At 47.2% G+C, this 22880-nt stretch overlaps 1 protein-coding gene across 1 annotated transcript in view; it reads left to right on the top strand.

The window, feature by feature from the left end:
• The first annotated feature begins 19506 nt into the window (after nucleotides 1–19506).
• LOC138262427 (acid-sensing ion channel 1C-like) overlaps nucleotides 19507–22880 on the top strand; it is a 1178398-nt gene continuing 1175024 nt past the window's right edge. The window contains exon 1 of the mRNA XM_069212327.1: nucleotides 19507–20076. Within this exon, the coding sequence (XP_069068428.1) occupies nucleotides 19507–20076 (570 nt within the window). The remainder of the gene's footprint in view (nucleotides 20077–22880) is intronic.

Here is a 22880-nt window from a genome sequence, read left to right as displayed (position 1 = left end):
TTTGCCAGTGTCAATGTAGGATCTAGTAATGCACAACGTTCAAGAATAGTTGCACAAGTGAGTCTGTAATTGATAATGATGTGATGCTCCACCATGGTGCACAAATCAACAAGTGGTCTGAACATGGATGGGTGCCTTCCACGCCAGAAGGGTCTGTACCTAGGAGGAGTTGAAAACACATGTGAGGAACACACATACCTCTGCACACATTGTTTCACATTCAGCACTGCTGACATGATTGTTGACAACACTAATGCATAGTGTGAGTGGCATAACAGCAACATGACCAAAATGATATATCAGGGATGGTCAGGTGAGGTAATGTTTATTGTTACATGCATATGGGTGTTTAGGGGACAATAGGGCCTGCATTGTGCAGATGAGAGTTTTACAAATGTGTAGTTAAGGCCAAAATGTCTGCCCCCTGTAATCCAGAACTGTCGTTGTGGAAGTGACCTCATACCGCAAGTGGTTGACATAATAGTGTAAGGCGGTGTATACCGCCGTGCGCAAATTCATTGGTTAACATGGATGTCAATGGGGATTCTTAGTGTATCATGATCGCCGCTGGTGGTGACGGTGCACACCGCCGCAGTGCGTACGCAAACTCGTCACCCCAACTTCACTTGGCTTCCTGATCTCGTGCATGCAGGTACTCCACTGAGTGTACTGCTGTGTCCTGCCTCTGGTCATGGAAATGGCACGTGTTGCAGGGGAAATGGCCCCGGCCTTCACCCAAGAGGAATTTGAGAGGCTCGTGGACGGTGTCCTGCCCCTGTATGCCAAGCTCTATGGACGACCAGAGGTACAGGTGAGTAGGAGGATTGGGGGCCAGGGATGTGTGTAGTGGTGGGTGTTGGCTGCATACATGTGTGCACTTGTGCCACTGGATGGTCCAGGGTTCCTGACATGCTGTGTGTGTGTGTGCTGTTAGGCGGTTTGAACTGTCCGTCCCATAGTGGACGTATAGCCAGCTGTATATGATTGGCCAGTGTGTGACCTCAGTGTTACTTTTCTGTGTGTCCCTTATAGGTAAGCGCCCACCAGAAGAGGGGACTTTGGCGTGCCATCGCCAAGGAGGTGTGGACCCTGGCGGTCTACAACCGGCAGAGCACCCACTGCAGGAAGAGGTGGGAGGACCTGTGGTGCTGGGTGCGAAAGATCTGCGAGGCCCAGCTGGGCAAGTCCTCCCAACGGGGAAGGGGTGCCCGTCGGGCACTGACCCTCCTTATGCAACGCATCCTGGCGGTGGCGTACCTGGATCTGGATGGGCGCTTGAAGGCTGCACAGCAGTCATAAGGGGGTGAGAACACATACCATATTTTGGACCCTTGATGGATGTGTGTGTGTGCATTTGTATTTATGCTGTCTAGTTGCAGGGACTATGACTGATGTCCATCTACATAATGGCCCCCGTGGGGAGTTGGGGTGTTTTGGTCAAGTCTACAATACATCAAGTCCTTAAGTTAGTTGGAGAATGGCTGTAGAGCAGGGTCCTGGCCACTAGTCAGGGGCATAACCATGTGTATAGCGTTAGGTGCTGCCTGTTAGAGGGTTTTCTGGGTGGGTGTATGTGTGAACCACTAAGGTACCTCCATTCAGCTATTTACATTTTCTCTCCTGTTTTGTCTCCCCATCCCTGTTCTCTTGTGTTGTCTGTGTACATCAGCATCATCTGGCGAGGGAGCTGAGGCACCGGCGGGTGGGATGCAGTGGCCCACGGATCCTCTGAAGCAGAGTCGTCCGACGACAAGGGAACCAGTGGGTTGGAGGACGAGGGGAGTACCACGGGGGAGGCAACTACCACTGGAGGTAGTGACTCCAATACCTCCTCCGATGGGAGCTCCCTGGCGGTGGCAGACCCTAGTGGGCCTACCCCTACTGTGTCATCTTCCGCCACCCCCATACCATCACTGCCTCCCCAGTTGTTCCCCACCAAGTTGCCCGTGCCCACTCACCCAGAAGGGTGGGTGTCTCCTTCACCCCGGGCACCTCCTCCCCTGCCCCAGTCAGCCCTGCTGCCCTCACGGAGGAGGCTATTGACCTCCTGAGAACCATCTCTGGAAGGGCAGACAACCATCGTCAATGCCATCCAGGGGCTAGCATCAGTGATGCAGCAGACCAATGTCTGGCCTACAAAGATCTTTTCTGGCCTCCTCTTGGATGGCAGCCAGTGTCCCTGGTCATTCCGCCCCCACCCCCTCCAACCACCTCTACCCCTTCCAGCACCCCACTCCCTTCACTCGTCCAAAGCACACATTCTGACATGCAGGCACACACCTCAACACACAAGAAGCACACTTCAAAACACAAGCACCACAACTCCCACCACAAACATACACACAGCCAACATACACATGCACACACATCAACATCCACTTCCCCCAGTGTGTCCACCTCTTCTGCCTCCCTGTCTGTCCCTTGTACATGCACACCCCCAGGCACTGCACCCTCAATCAATGTTGCTGACCCTATTCCTGCAGTCACCACAATAGCACACATCCATTCATGCACCCCAGACACCACATCTGCACTCACCACAACAACTTTAGTTGACACATGCTCGCAAACCAGACTTGCAGACACCCAGATAACATCCTTTTACACAGGCAGCCTGTCTTGTCCCACTGTGTCCACCTCCCTCCCAAGACACTCAAACGCACCAAAACACACACCCATAATACATCCACCACACCTCAGCATACTATCCAGTCACCTGCACCCACATCACGCACACCTACACCTCTTACGACCGCTCACTCTACCTTCACTCCCATGCCTTCCTCCAGGTCCACCCCAATTGAACCTAAGAAACGTTTCCTCTCCCGTGTTGACCTATTCCAACCCACTGGCCCACCCCGTCTCGTCCCTAAACGTGCTCACCTCCTTGCCCTGTCCACTCTTCCCACGTCACAGCCCGCCCCTGTCTGCCTTTCACATTCCTGTACCCCTTCCCCAGAGCAGAAGAAGCCCCGTGCTGAACCAGGTCCATCTGCTACCCCCGGTCCAAGCCCACTCCCCCACCTTCCAAGGGCAAAACCAAACCCCCTCCACCTGCCAAACGAAGATCTAAGCCCCCCCTGTCGTAAATTGCCACCTCCACCACCCCCTGCCCCTGTTCCCTGAGGTGCCTGGATGCCCCATTGTTGCCCCTATGAGGTGGAGTACCGTAGCACTTGTGGGAGTCAAGTTGGGGCCATTGTGGCCCATCAGACTTATTTTCCTATGGACTGGCCATTTGCCTTCTATGCACTTCGGTTGCTCAGTGAGCATAATAAAGGTTAATGTGTGGCCTGTGTTGTTAGAGGCACACTCTGGATCCGTGATCTCTTGTTTCATTGTTTGTGGGTGTTGGGCACATGTATGTACTTTGGGCAGGTTGGATTTGCCTTGTGTCGGGTAGGTACCTCTTGCTGTGGGGTGTATGGCTTGTGCTGCTGTGAAGGGTTGTGGGAGCGTTGCAGGGTGGGTGGAGTGGGTAGGTATGTAACTGTGCCCTTTCTTCCCCTTTTTTAGTAGGTTGCGGTACTTACCGTCGTCGTCTTCGTCGGTGGTCTCGGTCGTGGAGGGATATGGCAAGGAGCAGGGCTGGCATGATCTGCAACTCTCTATCCATGTCTGCTTTGGCGTGTTGTGTGAGCCTCAGGTGAGTGTTTCCTTATATTTGGTTTGTTTCCGCCTGGCTTTGCGTGGCGGTGGTTCCCATCCCAGAACTGACAGCGGTCTAGTGCTCCATTATTTGATGGGCGGTGCGGTGTTTCCGTCGGCCTGTGGGGGGCTCTACCATCTTGGTGGCCCTCCTCTGCTGGCGGTAAGTGGTTTTCAGGATGCGGTGTTTCAGTTGGATCATTATTTGGCCTTACAGACTGCACGTCTGTTGGCGGTTGTTACCGCCACCGCCGGTGGTGCGGTTTTTACCGCCGTGTTCATAATCAGGGCCTAAGTCTCTGAAGAAGCACTTGGGGGAGGGGGCCGATGGGAAAGGTTGAGAAGTGATACAACAGCCTAAGCAATGCCCGCATTTTAGCTAGTGCCACCCTGCCCATTGGGGATAATGGCAGGGAGCTCCAGAACATCATAGAACTGTGTATGGTGGCTACAACCACCCCTAAGTTTCCTTGTATAAGGGCATCCTCAGAGTGGTAGATGTTCACGCTCAGGTATCGAAAAGTGTTGGAGTGTCATTCCATCTCCAGTTAGGCAGCGCCTCCCACTTTATATGCATGAGTTTTTGCATTTGGAAAAACCCAGATTTTGCACTGTTCAGCCACAGATCGGACGCATTTCCAGAGTCATCTAATGCCTCCATTACTTGCAGAAGGTTTCTACCACATCTCTAAGATACACTAGTTCATTGTTGGTGTATAGTGAGATGACTTCCCAGAAGTTGCTATTCAGGATCCCCGACTTTGGTCCCTGCATGTGAAAGAGGCCCATGAGGGACTTCATAGCCAGCGCAAAGGTGATCAGCAACAGTGGGCACTCCTGCCTGGGGCTTCTGTGTATCCTACAAACAGCAGAGGTTTCTCTACCTGCATGCACTCAACCTAGAGGCAGGGTATAGAACATCACTATACAATGCACCATCACCTGGTCCAATCCCATTCTCTTCAACACTTCCCTTAAGTAGGGCCACCCCAGAGTGGTGAAGGCATTCTCAATACCAAGATAAAGAGCTATGCATGTTGGCGTCATCTGCAGGTTTTCTTCTCTCAGCCAGAAGAGGCACCTCAGATTTAGGAATGTGTTTCTTCCTGGGATTAAGGGCCAGATGTAGCAAAATTGTGCAAGTCGCAAATGGCCCGAATCGCAATTTGCGACCCCACAAAATCGGAAATGGGATGCAAAAACCCCATTTCCGAATCGCAAATTGCGCCGCGAGCCATTACCGACTCGCAAAAATTGCGACCCCATTGTGCGACCCGCAAATAGGAAGTCGCAATTTGCGAGGCGCAAACCATATGAAAAAGCCACTCGCAAATTGCGACTAGTCGCAAAAAGCCCATTTTGCACACCCAATTTACCACTAACTCAGAGCAGGTGGTAACCAGAACCAAAGTATAAAAGGAGACCCAGAAGGCACCTGGGTTACTCAAGATGGCGGAGATATATGTGATAGCAAGGGGAAGGAGAGCCCATGCCGCACAGCAGATGAGGAGGAGGAGCCAGAGACAGGAGAAGATATACAGAACCAGACAGACACTTTTCCAACAAACTGAGGAGGAGATATATGATAAATACAGACTCAGCAGTGCAGCAATATTAGAATTAATAGATCTACTCAATCCGCAGCTTCAACGCCAGACTGTGCGCGGCAGCGCCATCCCCACACATGTGCAAGTGCTATGCTCACTGCACCTCTTGGCCTCGGGTAGCTATCAGGGGGTCATTGCTGTGGCAGGTGGGGTATCTCAAAGTGCACTCTCCCGGTTCTTCAGAGCATTCCTAGATGCCATACTCACACACATGTCCAGATACATATACCTACCCAGGAATGAGGCAGAAATCAACAGCACCAAGTTGGAATTCTACAGGATTGCCAACTTTCCGCACGTAATAGGGTGTGTAGACGGGACACATATACAAATATGCCCTCCTGCAAATCTGGAATATCTGTTCCACAACCGGAAGTGTACCCACTCACTGAACATCCAGGTGGTATGTGATGCCCATTATGTCATCAGTGACATGGTAGCCAAATTTCCATGGAGTACACATGACTCTTACATTTTCAGGCACAGTGGGATACACCAACGCCTAGAACGTGGGAGTTTGGAGACGGATATCTCCTAGGTATAGCTGAATACACCTTGCAGACATACACACAGGTCAATGTGGAACCCATCCATGCCCAGCTAACATTGTTCATTTTTGCCAAACAGGTGACAGTGCTCATGCACTACGACCATGGATACTTACCCCGTACTTAACACCCAGCAATGAGACAGAGAGGCGATACAACAGTGCACATAGGAGGACCCGAAATGTTATAGAGAGGACCTTTGGACTGTTGAAGGCAAGATTCAGATGCCTCCACAGAAGTGGAGGTGCCCTCCAGTATGCCCCAATAACAGCATTCAAGATCGTTGGCGCATGCGCTATACTGCACAACATTGCCACCAGATGTGGGCTACATCTCACCCCTGAAGACCCAGATTCAGAGGATGACGAGCAAGAGCTACCACATCGCCATCAAGGGGATAGAAGCATTGCAAATCAAGGCAGACAGAGACGGGACCACATTGCAAACCAATACTTTGGAAGGTATGTGCTGTCTGTCACCACACACACAAATGTCACACACAAAGAGCCCAGGTGTGAAGTGGAACAAACAAGAACTTTAATGAAGTGAACCAAAAAACTATAGAACTGAACTATTGATCAGGGGCTGTAAATGTCCACCTGCTATGAGGACACATTAACCTCATGTGCCTCAATTGTTCGTAAGTGCGTAGCTCAAATCCTACGCCTGGGACGCCCAGCATGGCTAGTGCCTGGAGCGTCTGCAGATCCCTGCCGTGCACTGCCACTACGCAAGACCCTGGTGTCTGTGGCAGATGCACTACTGATAGTAGAGCCCTCCTCACTATCTTGCGGCGTGTCAGCCACGCCCATAGCCACCTGTCTTGCCTCCATCATGTCCACAGCGTGGTTTATCTGTCCCAGGCCGTGAGCCACATCGCTTGCAAAGTGGCCCATGTCGACCTGTAAACTGACTGAGCGGCGTGACAGCCCTGTAGTATTCACAGCCAGGTGGACGATGGAGGCAGCCATGTGGTCTAAACGGTGGATTAGTTGGCGTTCACGGCGCCTTGCACTCTCTCTCTCCGTAACAAGTTCAGTCACTAATTGCCTGATGGAGAGCGCAAGGTCACCTACATGACTGTTCAGGTTTTGAAGGTCTGTGTGGACCTGTGCCAGCCCTGTTGTCTGATTCCTCTCCATTCACTGCATGACCCCTGATATCAGTCTCATTTGCCTTGTCTGCAGGCGCTGACCTTCGATGAGTGCTGCCTCGGCGGCGGACATGGAGGAGTCCCCTACATCTCCCTGGGACACTGCAGGGACATAGACACGTCGTCTGCGACGCAGTGGAGCATCAGTGTCCTGTTGGCTGGCACTGTGGCTGGGACCGGGTACTGGGTCAATCTCCACTATGGCCACTGGTGCATCTGGAGGGGACTGTCGGGTGGTGCAGGTCCCTGTGGTGGCTGCTCCTGGGTCCTGTGCTGCCTGGTGGCTGACCTCTGCACCCTGGATGGTGTGGCTGGTGATGGTGTCTTGTGGGAGACCTGTGGGACATAGGGAACACACTGTCAGTATCTACCATCTGTTGTATGCTTCCTAATAAACTGTTGCCTATCAGCTGCCTACTGGACTACATTGCCCATAATGCACCATTCTGGTGGTTGCTACTCTGAAATGGAACTATTTTGGTTGTGCATGCTGCTGTGTACTAGATGGGTGGGGGTATGGGAGATATGGGTGTACATGCATGTTTCATGGTACTCACTGGTTGATGGTTCTGGCGCTGACGTGTCCAGCTCTCCTATTCCAGACACTGCCTCTGGCTCCAGGGTCTCTTGCACTCGTTCCTCCATGGGTGTGGGTGGTGGGACGGTAGATGGGCCTCCTCCAGTGCCCCTCATCTCCCGGAGGCGCTCTGCAACCCTCTCCTTGGTCCTGGAGCGCCGGTCATACCATCTTTTTTTCAGTTCATCTATGCTCCTGTGGCTCACCCCAATTGCAATCACCTTCTCCTGGATTTCCGTCCAAATCCTCCTTTTGTCCAACTCAGGCACACTGAGGGCTGCTCTTCCAAAAAGTTGATCATGGTGCTGGCAGCATTCATCTGTCAGCACCTCCAGTTCCTTTTCAGAAAATTTGATGTTCCTCTTTCTGCCTGATTCCTCCATTGTTGCTGCTGTTCCTCCTGTTGGTTGTTCAGCAGCTGGAAATGGGTGTGGTCCTCCCTCCTCCCAGGTGTATTTGTAAACTTCCTGGCTGTGATGTCATCATCAAGAGCCAGGAAGTGTTTTCCAGAGTGTTCTGCTGCACCTGCATGCAATTTGCGGCACAGTCGCAATTTGTGACACCCACTCGCAATTTGCGTGTTCGTTTTTAGCGAGGTCGCAAAAAGCGACCTCGCAAACAGCGGACTCGCAATCTGCGGTGCGACTTCATTTGCGAGTCGCAAAATGAAGTCGCCTCTTCTTGTTGGATACCTGTTTGCGAGTCGGAAATTTCAAGTCGCAAAGACTCGCAATTTTTTGGCTACCTACATCTGGCCCTTAATCATTATGGACTTGCTGGACCAGTGTGGAGAGGCAGGGTAGCAATCTATTCAAAATGACTTTTCCTAGGGGCTTTGTGCTCTGAAGGGATAGCGGTCTATAGGAGCACACCTCCAATGTTTCCTTAATTGGCTTGGGTAGGACTACAATCATTGCTTCCCACATGGTTACTGGGAGGACACAATTGTTTTCTGCCCTTTGGAACATCTTGTTAAATTTCATTGCAAGGGTTGCACTATAGGTGGAATAGAACTCCACTGGGAATTTGTCCATCTCGGGATTTTTTGTTTCATGCTAACTGAATAATCGTGAGATGCATTTCCTCCATGGACAGTGCCTCATTTAACATATGGAGCTGTAAAGACTCAAGGAAGGGGATCAGCAATCTGTCCAAGTACTCGCTTAGTTTGAGGTCCTCACAGTCTGCCTCTGATTTAGAGCAAGATGTAGTAATCAAAGAAAACTTGTTGATATCGTCCTGCATATTCAGCACACACTCTGCTGGCAATCAAATAGCAGTCATGGGGGCTCTACGTACCTCTGATCTCAGGAGCCATGCCAGTAATTGTCCAGCCCTAACCCTTTCGCATGTTGCCTAGCCACATATTTGGCATAGTCCAACTTCCCAAGTCTATCAACCACTACCCTATGTTCCCTTCTGAGGGTGGTCACAATGTCATAATTCCCTGTGTCAGTTTCTGCTCTTATCTCTGCCTCCCATATGGCTTGCTCAAGGTCGAGTATCTGAGTTCACAATACATGTTTTACTCTGTGTGAGGTTATGATGCTGAGGTCCCTTCATTGTACAATTTCCAGGTGGTTATCAACTCGCACCATCTGCCCCACTTTCTCATTTTGAGGGCATTGTGATCATAAATTGTCTGCGTCCTGGGATGCCATGTTGGAGCTGCACAATAGCAAGTCTATCCTGGTATGTAGTTATTGGAGTGGGGAGAAGAATTAATACTCTCTTGTGTCGGGATGCATGGAACACCACATGTCTATTAGTTGCCCATTTGTTTGCCATAGGCTGTCCTGGGTATTGATACTCCCCCCAGGGGAAGGAATAACTGGTCCAAGGTGATATCGTGCACAGGATTGAAATTCCTCCCCATAAACTAGTTGCTGTCAAGTCGCATATCAGCTTAGAGGGGAGGGACATTACAAACTGCTGTAGATTACTGTTACGTGCATAAAGTGACAGCAGGGCAATTGGATCCCCAAGCTTTCTCCCCACTTCTATCCACCACCACATGCCAGCTCTCAGGATCCACCATAGTGCTGGTCCATGTTAGCGATACTCCTGGTGCCACCCAGATGAGGAGTCCAATCGCGTATTCAGAGTAAGTGGTTCTAAAACGTTGGCCTCTCACTCTACTCTGCAGTTCAGAGTACTGTGGCAGTCATGTGCATATCTTGCAGGTATGCGATAAGGACCTGCCTTTGCCCCATGTAGGGCTGTATCAGATGGTGCCATCTAGGGAGAGCCATTCCCCAGACATTTCAAGTGATAACGTTGTCTGTAGGTAGGTGTGTGAGTGTGCGCATTGTCATAGTGCTTCTCTGAGTCAATCCATCCCCACTCATGGGCCAATCCACTTTGATCCCCCAGTAATTCTGCCTCCCCCCATGCAACTTGTGCGAAATGATGCTGTGGATCTATGGAATTTAAACCCAACACATAGTACCCAACTTCCTCTCTCGGGGAAGGACAACAATAAACCCACAATCAAATCTAAACTATGACTGGAGTTCGATTAATGAAGTCCATCTGGATTCGGGGGAGCGGCCCCTCAGTAGTCAGTAGCCCGTTAGGAGCCCATAAAGTCCAAGCCTGCATGCATGTGCATGTCTGATCTTGGTGCTAGAGTGGACAACACTGAATGAAATGCAGACACCTGGGCTGAAGATTAGGAGATAGTATGGTGCAGAGTCCAGGGCTTAAAAGTCCACCATGTCGAGTTGTAAATGAAGCATGAGCAGCTGGCATAATAGGATACACATCAGGGGCACACCTAAGGGTGTGGAAGGAGAAGACATATTGAACTTTACTAGAGATCTCCATCAGACGATTAGAGATGATGCTGAGGCACCCCTTCTGAGGTAGGATCGTGTCCACAGAATAATGTCTACTGTTTCTCGCTTGGACAAAACACCAGATATTGTTCTCATTTACTTTTTTTTTGAAAGGCAAGGAAGTCATGAGGCGAACAGCGAGAGGGAAAGCAGAATTTATATTTAGATGATGCAAGATCCAATGAATCCAATATGTGTCACTCAAGAGTGTAGAGGTTTCAGACCTGCTACAGACTTCCTTCGCAATCAGAATATTAAATATAATTTGGACCAACCATTTAGCCTAATGTTTCAAGGCAGGGGAAATGGCACTTCTTATGGTTCCTCTCTGAAGCCAGAACACTCTTGGGGTTTCCACAGGAAAATAAACACAGCAACACCCCGCTGGGTGCAGCTGTGGACTGCAACGAACTCAGTTGCACATGGCAGACAGCCAGTCATGGACCTGACTTAAAAGAGGTATGGTCAGAAGAAGCAAAGGCAGTTGTTTTCACCTATCTGAAGAATTTGAAATGAAGGTCCTCACAGCAATCACAGGGGCCCATGGACAAAGGGAGCACAATTGTTACTTAATGTACAGTGGGCATAATTCTATCCATTCAAGAGCTGAGGGTGGGCCTTGGGAAGGTAGTTTAGGCAATATTGTGATTCAGAAGCATATGATTATCCAGATTTCTTCTCCATGCCAATGTGCCTGGCACAAATGCCCCCACATGTTCATAACACTGGCCAGCAAGGATTACATCTCTGGATTGAACTCAGAGAGGATTTTCACACTCACAACGAGTAGGGATGTTTGGTTTGGCCCTGTAGACCACTACGATGTTTACTCAAAGTTTTATAATGTTTTTTTTTCCTTTTCACAGGAAGGAGGGGTGTGGAGGGGATGAACTGGGGAGATCCTTTTAGTATATCACAATGCATCACAACCACACTGCTCAAACGCTCACTACATTTCAATGACGGGGACACTCCCTCCCTAAACTCCTTCAATTAAATGTGCTGCAGGTAAAACAACAAGGAGTATCAATACTCTGGAAATCCCATTTTGGTCACAAACCTCAAGTGGTAAGCAAAGATAAAGAAGGGAGGTTTTTTTTAAATCAGGGTCCAACGCAGGGGTAGAAACTTGACTCTTTTAAATCTTTATGCTCCAAACTCCGCCCAGGGCACACTTCTCTGAACCCTACTAAAAGCAACTCAGAGATGCTAAGGGGGACATTATTTGGGGTAGGAACATTAATTTAGTTTTGCACCCCAATCGGGACTAAAGCTAAAACAAATATTCTGGGACAGGAGTAATGTTGGCAACCCTCAATAAAGAAATAAGCAAGATGTGACTGGTAATACCTGGCTTTATTTGCACCCAGATGTTAGAGATAACTCTTACTGTTCACAGATCACCTCCTTGTAGTCCTGCAATGGTTATGTTTTTATTACCCATTCCTTGTTCCAAACACTGAACTCTTACCTTCCCTCAGATATCTAGATCTCAGATCATGCACAAGTGATTCCTACTAATCCTAGCCCCTTGATTTACCTCTGTACTGTTGTCCAGAGATTTTCATTTTTGATTTGTGTTTTTGTATCATTAGAGAAGTAATTTAGCTTGGGTTGACATTGCTAGTCTGTGCCGATTTTTTTCTGGACGACATTTTTGAAAAAGGTGGATGTGTTGCAGTGATAATGTAGTATTTCAGGAACCTGACGGCTTACTGGTGAAATTTTATAGAACATTTCTCTCCCTCTTAAGGGAACATATAGCTGAGCTGTTCAACTCATTCACACAAGACACAAGCCTCACCCCGACCACTGTGATGCTAAAATCACCTTAATCCACAAACTGTGGACCCATAAAACTCCTTAACATGAATTCAAAGATTTATATAAAAATGTTTGCTCTGTGACCTGTGCGCCTTTTGCTTGGCCACACCAAGGGGTGAATTTATGGAAAGCAGCACTGCACCAAAACTTTCCATGAAGTTTGCACTGATTTCGGCCTTGTTGGGCCACATTAACGTCAAAAATAATGATGCTAATATGGCACAAGGTGGTGCTAGGGCATTATAAATATGCCCCTAAGTTCGGTTAATTTGCAATCTTCAAAGAGAGAGAGAGAGAGAGAGAGAGAGAGAGAGAGAGAGAGAGAGAGAGAGAGAGGGAGAGAGAGAGAGAGAGAGAGAGAGAGAGAGAGAGAGAGAGAGAGAGAGAGAGAGAGAGAGAGAGAGAGAAAATTAGGCTTTGATGAATGCTATACTTAGAATTAGATATTTCTGGACAAATTGAAAAGAAAATGTTTTTGTCAACTAAAAAGAGTGAAATAACCTTTCAGTATGGAACTTATGTATTTATAGTTGAAAAGAAACTAAACCAGGAAATGGTCACAGACCCACCTAGGCTAGAACATTTAACTTTTAGCGTGCCTGTCTGAGATATTAACCACTTGGCCAGAGGTGAGTCCTAACTGTGCAGTGCCCAGCCCTGGGGACAGTCACCTCCGTAGGGCAAAGATTTAGCTGTGTGCTGGGAGACCATGTGCCCCTCAATAGCCCTGGGGACCACTTAAGGTAGGGGGCAACCTGCCTACCATTGCAGCCTCCAGCCCCAGGGAAAGTCACCGTGGGGAGCTGGCTAGGACTAGGGGGGCCCTGAGGTTTCCACTGCAGTCTTCTCACTCTCTCTCTCTCTTTCTTCCATTCCAAAAAAAGGATGGAAGAGAGAGAGACAGTGTGTTATTGCAATGGTCTCTCCATACAATGACTTCTAAGAGTCAGACTATCAAGATGTTTGGTAAGAATGTTATAGTTACATTTGGATGCAAAGTGGAACAGAGTCACTTCTGGCCTATGATCAAGGTCTTGTTCTGTCACTCAGTAGGCATAAGGTTCAAATCCTACTATTGCTTAGCAGTGTTTATTTACTAGTGTTTTGACTGTAAAACCTTCCTAGTGATGGAACATTTACATTTCTTTCCAATCACATGCATGGGTTGACTGTCATAGGAATGTCTGGAAGCATCACAGGAAGGAGTCACCTATGGCCTAAAGGTTAAGGTCACAGAATCTCACACTGAAAGTTGAGGGTTCTACTTCAGGTGTGTCCATGGTCAGTTTCCTTATTTAGTTGTTTTTAAACTTCAAACGTTTAAGGTTAATATTGAAAGGTGATCGCACTTTTTTAATTGACAAATACATTTTTCTTTTCACTTTGTCCAGAATTATCTCATTCTACATATATCATTTATCAAAGCCTAGAAAACTCTCTTTCTCTCTCCCTATCACTCTCTTTCTCTCTCAATTTCTCTCTTTCAATCTCTCCCACTCACACATCCACTCAGACCCTTATGCACTCACTTACAGACCCACTCAGACACTCACGCACCCACTCAGAGACCCACTCAGACCCTTGTGCACCCACTCACAGCCCCACTCAGACCCTCACACACCCACTCACAGACCCACCCAGACACTCATGCACAAATTCACAGTCCCACTCAGACTCTCACACAACCACTCACAGACCCACTGAATCACTCACGCACCTACTCACAGATCCACACAGACTCTGACGCACCCATTCTCAGACCCACTAAGACACCGATGCACCAACTCCCACCAACTCCCACACCCAGACAGACATTCTCACAGCCACTCTAACACCCAGATACACCCTCTCACACCTATTCGCACACCCAGAGAAACAGGCCACGGCCAACCCTTGCAGTGCACAGCATTTTTCCCTGCACAACGTGGGTTTGGGTTTTTATAGGTGCTTAGACATAGGGCCAGGCAGCAATTCAGGCCTTACAGCCAACCATTGCCATGCGCTGCCTTTGGCCATGCGCAGTGGCAGTTGGATTAACATATAGTAATGAAAATTACTTTATGTTAAAAAAACATTGAAATTCACTGAAAAGCCCAATGGTTACATGGTCGTTATAGTTAGGAAATAGAATTTTAAAAAACATAGAAATTCACTGGAAAAAAACAAAGGTTACAGGGACGTTATAGTTAGGCTCACATTTCACATGTACAAAACCAGCGAAATTCAGCAGTTATAGTTACCTCAGCTAGCTATGACTTGCAGCCAGGTGATGCACTGCTTATGGCCTCACATATTACATCACTCATAGTTATAGTTAGTTGAGGTAACTATAACTGCTGAATTTCACTGGTTTTGTACATGTAAAATGTGAACCTAACTATAACCTATGACGTCCCTGTAACCTTTTGTTTTTCTAGTGAATATATAGATAAATATATATATTACCTACTGGCGGTCACCAGTAGGTAGTTATAGTTAGGACCATGTTTCCATAGGAAAAGCGTTTTTTGACTTCCCTACATCTTTGGCATGGTTTGACGAATCGTCATGAAATTTCCCAAAAAAAGGGTTGCGATAATTCCTGTTGCACATATAAAGTTTCAGGATAATCCGTCAAGCGGGAGCCGAGAAATAGGGGGCTAAACAAACATTGCGTTTCCCATGTTAATTTCCCTAGGATACTTTCGACACAACTGCAGGCCGAACCACTGGATGGAAATGCACCACATTTGGCAGAAAGCTAGCTGTCAGTATGCAGATCACACTTTTGCTTATTTGGAGTAAATCCATTCAGTAGTCTTTGAGAAATTTAGAGAAATTCAAATTTGTATATTGCTGGCCACGAAGTACTTGCAAATAAAGAAGAGCTTGTGCAGGGAAATGCACAACTCTGATTGGCTGCCAACACTTCAAACCAGTAAGTGTTGGCAGCCATCTTGGGTCTCGGCTTGAGCCGTGTCCCAGAAAAAAAGTAAAAATAAAATAAAAGGGGCCAGGGTAGGGATACCCTGATCCCTTAGCACTGGTGGGGCTTTAAATTATTTTTTTGCCACAAGTTTGCAAGATTCGCAAATTTGTGGCAAAAAAATGAAAAAAACAAGCGCTTGATTTTTTTTATAGGCCCCAGGCGGGCCAAGTCCAGGGGGCATTAAAAATTTTGTGCGGGGGCCTCCTGATCGCCCCAAAGCTCCGACGACCACTGCCTCCCCGGAGCTTTTATTTTTTTATATGTGGGGGAGCTGCAGCCCCCTCGGCCACTGCCTTGTGGACTGCCACATCTCCGGTGCATCCATTTAAGAATATGCGGGGCCCGTGACCTCCCTGCGCCTCGGGGATACCACCCCCCAGGACATTGCTGAAAGTATATGCGGGGGATCTGTGCCCCTCCACGCCCCAGAGACCACCACCCCCTGGGGCTTTTAATTAAATACATGAAGGGTGCTGGCAACCCCCGCACCCCGTGGACCACCACCCCCCCAGGGCTATTCTTGTTGGAGGGGGGCTGCGCGGCCCTTCTCTTGGAGCCTCTGATGGCCCTGGGGACCGCCATCCCCCACGGCCGGCTTGTGCTATTGTTCCAGGGTTTCCCACCCCAGGACATAGCTGTGTGCTGTGGCTTGGCTGCAGTGCTGCAGCCAAGCCACAGCAACCGCTCTGCTGTTTGACAGCAGGACCAGTCAAGCAGGTCCCGCTGACAAACAGCAGAGCTTTGAGCTCTGTCCCTTGCACGTGTGCAGGGGACAAAGGTTAAATGCTTCAGCAAGCACAGAGTTGCTGTCCGTGCGTGCTGAAGCAATGGCACTGCAGGAGAAGCCTCAAGGCTTCCCCCGCAGTGCCAGGTAGCCCGTAAAGGGCTTTTGATTATTTTGTTTATTTAAATAAATAATATTTAATTAATATATATATATATATATATATATATATATATATATATATATATATATAGATATAGGGGCTGCATGGAAACCCTTGAGGGCTCCCTCGTGGTCCCTGAAAGCCTATAAAGGGTGTTTTATTTTAAAAACAAAAATAAGAATAAATAAGGAGGGACAGCAGGGGAGCCCTTAAAGTCTCCCTCGTCGTGCCAGATAGCCCATAAAAGGCTAAAACAAATGTTTTAAAACAAACACAGTATCTCACTGTGAAGGTTGCAGATCTTCATACTGAGCTACAGGGTTCAAGTCCAACTGGACTCATTTCAAATTTTTTTCTTAATAAAAAAAGAAATTATTATACTTGAAAAAAGTACATTTTTGATTTCAAATTGGAAACAAATAACTCTTTCTACATATATCAGACATCAAAGACAAAAAAAACGATCTCTCTCCCTCTCACTTTCTTTCGCTCTCTCTGTCTCTCTTTCAGTCAATTCTCTCACTCACACACCCACTCAGATACTTACGCACCCACTCACAGTCCAACTCAGAAACTCACGCACCCACTCACAAACCCACTCAGACACTCACCCACCCGCTCACAGACCCACTCAGACCGTCATGCACTCACTCAGAGCCCCACTCAGATCCTCAGGCACCCACTCAGATAGTTACGCACCCACTCACACATCCACTGACACCCTGATGCACCCACTCACAGACCCACTGAGACCCTCATGCACTCACTCAGAGCCCCAGTCAGACTCTCACGCACCCACTCAGATAGTTACACACCCACTCGCACACCCACTCAGACCATCACACACCCTCTCACAGACCCACTAACACCCTGATGCACCCACTCACAGACCCACGCACATACTGATGCACCCACTAAAACACTGATGTATGCATTGTCACACTGATATAGACACTGACAGCCACTCTTACTCATAGATACAGCCTCTCACAGCTATTCTCACACCCAGAGAGGCCACAGACGACTTCCATAGTGGATACGCAAAGGGCTGTGCACAGCATCGGGTTGGTTGGTGAGGGGGGTTGACAGTAGGGACTGGCTGCAGGCCAGCCCCTGTGGGCAACCTCTACTGTGCATGGGAGAAGGCTGTGCATGATGCAAGGTTGGGTGCTTATAGGGGGTTGCTTCCAGGGTCTGGCCTGTGGCCAACTGCCGACATGCACGGCCAAAGGCCATGCGCAGCGGTGGTTGGATTACTGTATAGTATGAAAATTACTATACATTAAAAAAACATAGAAATTCACTGAAAAAAAACAAAGATTACAGGGACGTTATAGTTAGGTTCTGAATTTACTCGTACAAAACCATAGAAATTCAGCAGTTATAGTTAGAGTTCTTTTAAGTAACTAAAACTTGCGCCCTAAGGTAACTATTAGTCACCTCTTCTCCATGCACAGCTAATTATTCCACGTTATTTCATTGATGACATATTCTATGCCATCTTTCATATTCTCACTGCAAAATTTGCAATAAAATTATTGATGAGACAACTGTGCATGGTGAGGGCGCGAGTTATAGTTACCTTAGGGCACGAGTTTTAGTTACTTGAAAGAACTCCAAATATAACTGCTAAATTTTTATGGTTTTGTACGAGTAAATTTAGGTCACTTCCACCATGCCGGGGCTAGCGCTGGGAGCGGGGAACCCGATTTTTATGAAAGCTCCATCACCTTCACATGGACATCAGACTCGCACTCCAGGACCTAACTTTATGACAACAGTATATTGCAATAAACTCTTGTGATAAAATCAGGCCCTGGACGGAGCTTTCAGTGCATATATAATACAACACAATGTCAATTTCCTGTTTATTGCCACAGTACAGAAAACCAAAAAGAAAGACACTGTTTACTGCAACACAGATTGCAGACACGTGACAATTACTTCACACAGAGAAATAACTCTTCTCATACTCAGGAGGCTTCTTCAATGTGATTTCACATTTAGTGCACATATTTAGCTCCGTGCATCCTTGCCTTGGGAAAATACATCTCTCAACACAAATACATCTGAAAAATGCCATGGGATAAACCATGTATGGAGATGCACAGACTATTATGCTATATATATTCAAATAATATATGTGCATAAATACACGTACTTACATATATATGTGTAGCTCGTCTAATATATGTATACGTGTAAAGACAGTGTGATAGATCGATACATCGATAGATAGATAGATGGATAGATAGATAGATAGATAGATAGATAGATAGATAGATAGATAGATAGATAGATAGATAGATAGACAGATAATCACCTCCTTAGTTCTCTCTCCAACCTTACTCGCTGCCTGTATCCATATCTGTGACTTTCTCTTCTCATTCCCTGTTTCTTGCACCTCTCCTGCCATCTCACTATCTCATCCTTCACTTGAATCTGTTTTCTTTCTTTCACTCCTCCCGTCTCTCGCGCTTTTTCTTATTCCCCTGGTCTCTATATGTTTCTTGTGTCCAGTTTTTATTTCTTGCTTAACCTTGATTTCCCCACTCTCTCCCCAGCCTCCATCCTGTCTTTTTTCGATATCTTGTAACCTTCCCTCTCCCCCTGCGCCCTCTCAGAGAAAGAGATAGAGTTACACCGCTCTGCATGGGCCATTAACACACGTCTTCTATATCTTTGTGGCTAGCTGGCACAACCTTCGTCTCCCGAGGCTCACGCTTAATTGCTTACTCCACCCTCTCTTCGATTCCTCTTGCATAGACAGGATCTTCTCGAGAAACTGTACACTCTCTCAGCTGCCCCGGTGAACTCCAGCTCATGCCATTCCTTCCTACCCTCCTTCCTGCCGCTGGAGTTAGGAACTCAGCCCCTTCAAACCTGATGCCCAGCAGATCGTCTCACCTCCTCTGGTTGTCCACTTAAATGCCTTGGAGCTGCCTCTGTCCCTCTCCTGTGACTGCTTACCCCGTGTGTCCGCTCGTCTGCATATAATCTCCTGTGTAGACCCAGAGGGAAATATTTTACTAATCCTCCTCCTTCCACCCTATTTAATGACTCTACTTACTGGCCCACTCACGATTGTCTAGTCTTCACCCGAGCTTAGATTTCAGTTCTTCCTTCTAAACTTTTAGGTCTTTTTGTGGAAAATCTTCCTCCTCCCTCCTCTTCTTCGCCTGCCCAAATATATACTAGCTCTCTCTGTTTCCTCTAAGCCTGGCTTGGCGTTGCTGTCTAAAATTTCCTTAACTGTCTCACTCTTCTTCGTTCTCCTCATCCACCAACCCGAGTCTTTGACTTCACATTTTCTTATCTGAGAGAGTCTACCAAGCCTTCCTTCTTCTTCCTGCACCACCACAAATCTTTTGTTGTGGGACACTCTTCTCCATCCAGAGCTGCGATGCACTGTTCACGGGGACACCTACAGCCCATGTTCCCTTTAAGTGAGCCAGGGATGGATGAGGCTAAAGAGAAAATCCGGATGGAGATAGATGAAAAACAGCCAGAGGATGAGGAAGAGGAGCCCAAGGCTTCTGACCTCACCGTCTTCGCCAGCAACTGCACCCTGCATGGCATCAGCCACATCTTTCTGCCCGGTGGGGTGACCATCCGTCGTGCAGTGTGGGCCTGTGCCTTCCTGGCATCACTTGGCTGCTTCCTCTTCCAGGTGGCCGATCGTATCCAATACTACTCCGAGTTCCACCATGTCACCACCTTGGATGAGAAAGAGAGCACAGTGATGACTTTCCCTGCCATCACGATCTGCAACTACAACCGGTTCCGCAAGTCGGCCATCACCAAAAACGACGTACTGTCGGTTGGTAAGCTCCTGGGCTTAGAGAAGGAGGAGAGCTACAGTGACTACTTGCAGACCCTAGGCTTGGCTGACGACTCCTCTAACTCATTCGGCAGCAAGACTTTCAGTATGAGAGACTTCTTCCAGCGCACGGGCCACTCCATGGAGGAAATGCTGCTCCGCTGCCAGTATCGAAATCGCGACTGTGGCGCTGAGAACTTCACCACTGTGAGTAGTCATGTAGGTCCAAAAGACTAGCGGGTGTCTCAGATGTTCCAGGAAAAACAAAAAATGGGATGCTGTGCTTATTAAACTACATAATCATTGTATTTGTATTTAGTATTACCATCATTACTAGCTTTATCAGATGTCCCATATTATTATTGTTATAAGTGATATTACATGCTACTTCTTAATATTGTTGTTACGGCTGTGTAGGTCTGAGGGTAGAAAAGAAATTCAGTTTCGGTTTGGTTCACGTATTCACAGTTGCAGTAAGATAAATTAACGGGGCTGGTGTCTTTTTCTCAAAGATATGTGTTTAACTCTTAAGGTTACTCTTTAAGGTTGACTCAAGCATTCATTCTTTTGAGGTCAACATAAGGAGTACCATTAACTTGAATGGTAGCAACGCCCGTTTTTACCGATCTACGAAATGGCAAAGTCTGCATCTGCAAGTGCTGTAAAAAGTCATACGTTAGTGGTTAGTGATATTTACATCGTGAACCAGAGCAGATTTCATTTGGCACCAATAAAGAGATTATACAAAATCTCAGTCTCTTTATCTACAAACAAGCACACACACATACACACACACCTAAACACGATCAACGGAGGTAGTGTGAGAGCCTACGACGATGGATAAAACCCTCGTTCCATGAGGCTTTAAAGTGTGTACAATTTTGCTGAATGAGCTGAGCAAGTATGATATTTGGAACCAGTATTTGGCAGTGTAGGCATAAACCCGTGGAAAGCATGTGAAGTGAGGTCAGCCGCGGGTCCAATGTGAACACTACAGACCCGCCATAGCAGGATACACCTTCAGTGCGGTGATGTCATGACCTGAACTATGCTACAAAGGCATTCTTATGAAGGATGAGCCACTTAAGACCTAGCGACTATCATCTTTGAGTTCATAAAGGAAAAGCCAACTCAGCACTTCATTTTGAGAATGATACATTCAGTGCTTCCAAGGCTTGTAATTGACAAGCTAATACGAATAAAAACAAGAAATGATGTCTTTTTCTGAAAGTAGTTTGGCAGGGTTGCATTAAGTCAACAACAAAATGTAGTGCTCATCGCCTTCCGATTCATGTCACATGCGCTGAGACTGTTTTACGGTGCTGGCAGGATACTAGTATAGGAAAAAAGTTCACAGAGGAAAACATTAAAACGAGTAAACATTTTGATATAAATCCCACCTCACAGCCGGATAGCACTGTCAGTCAAAAGTAAAACCTATTATTCACATCTTAATTTTTAAAATTCATCAAATGGTTTGCGTCAGCTTTTAGCCTCTTTACTGCAGCAAGTTCTCGAACAAATCTCAAAATCATCCCCGATACTGCTGACCAGTAGCCCTTCTTCAGGCTCTGTGGTGGGATTTCTACCTCAGAATGTATTAATTTTTTGCAGTTTTACCAAAGTTTCAGTTAGACAGTCCCTTAACTTCTAATCGATCATCTATTAATAAGCTATTTCCTTTACAAAGAACATGTCTCTGGCTGAACATTCATGTTTACTGATTTGTTTGACAACTGTGACTTACTGACTGTTGACAACTGTGGCATACTGAACCTTCTTCTAGTGCCTTATGGCCTGGCCTCCTCCACAGTGCTAGGCAGGGGATCCAAGAAAGCTAGGGCGCACTCCTGTATGGATACTAATAAACCTAAATGTACATATTATGATTCCCAGTCATAATTATCTAATTACATGCACAACAAGCTTAAAGCACGAACAAAATGGATCGAAGAAAACACATCGTTTATAGCACTGTGTTGTCAGAATGTATGGCCTGATACTGTAAAGCTGGCGACAGTACAATACGGTAACTATTGAGAACAGCGTTATTCTCTGTGCGCACTGCTCTTCAATGGTAGTTCAACAGAGTGAATTATGAAGGGGTGTTCTGATAGTTACAGTGGTGGGTAGGGCAGCATCAAGGGACACACTGACAATGTGCATTTTTGAAGGGAACAAGCTTCCTGCCTTTGGTAGGGCAGAGGTTGAAGTGGGCCGGATTTACTAGGGATAGAGCCCAAGGTTTTTTTGTAATTATACTGAGACAGTTCGCATGGTCTTTGTTAAAAAATACAACCGGTTCTCACCAGTTAATGCCGAACTTAAGCTGCACCAGGTTAAAGGAGAAAGAGGGCGAATTCTATACTGTGGATTGAGAGGACGGGAGCACTGCTAAAGAACAAGTCTTCCTGCAGCGTGCCTTCTACTGATGTGTGCACTTGGTTAGTCAGAAAAAAACCTATAAGCTGCTTTCTAGTCAGTGTAGGCTTTAATTGATGCCCCAATTTCAAGCTTAATGTTGACAAAGAGTTATTCTGTTTTGAGAGGTAATGTAAGTATCAGTTCTGGAAAGAACAATGGAAAAATATAAAAATGTGTGCAGTATTTACAGTGGGATTACTTATGAAAAATACAATTTTTGAAAGTACTGTAGGCACCAGTGGCGAAATGAACCTTGAGGGGGTGCTCCGTGCAAAGTATTTGGAGGGGGCACCTCTCCAACGTTACTCAGAAGCTCTCAGGTCCTGGAACTGTGCTGAGAGGGCCCCCATGGAGCTTGGGATCCCACCCTCAGCACTGCGGGGGCTGCAGGGGCCTTTGTTACCCCAAAGGTACGCACTTGAAACTCTTAGTGATATACTTACCTAAATATCAAGCAACGAGAGCAGCAATCAAAAATGCTGCACTGCTTTGCATGATACGAATAGAGCAGGAAAAAACATGTCTACAGAGTTGTGACACTGTCCAGCTCTCTCCCCATGGCTGGCACCGACTCATGCTGCCTAGTG

This window comes from Pleurodeles waltl, chromosome 10, assembly GCF_031143425.1.
Source record: "Pleurodeles waltl isolate 20211129_DDA chromosome 10, aPleWal1.hap1.20221129, whole genome shotgun sequence".
In the NCBI taxonomy this organism is placed as follows: Eukaryota; Metazoa; Chordata; class Amphibia; order Caudata; family Salamandridae; genus Pleurodeles; species Pleurodeles waltl.
Note: the sequence above shows the minus strand (reverse complement) of the source record. Positions and strands in the feature narration are given on the sequence as shown.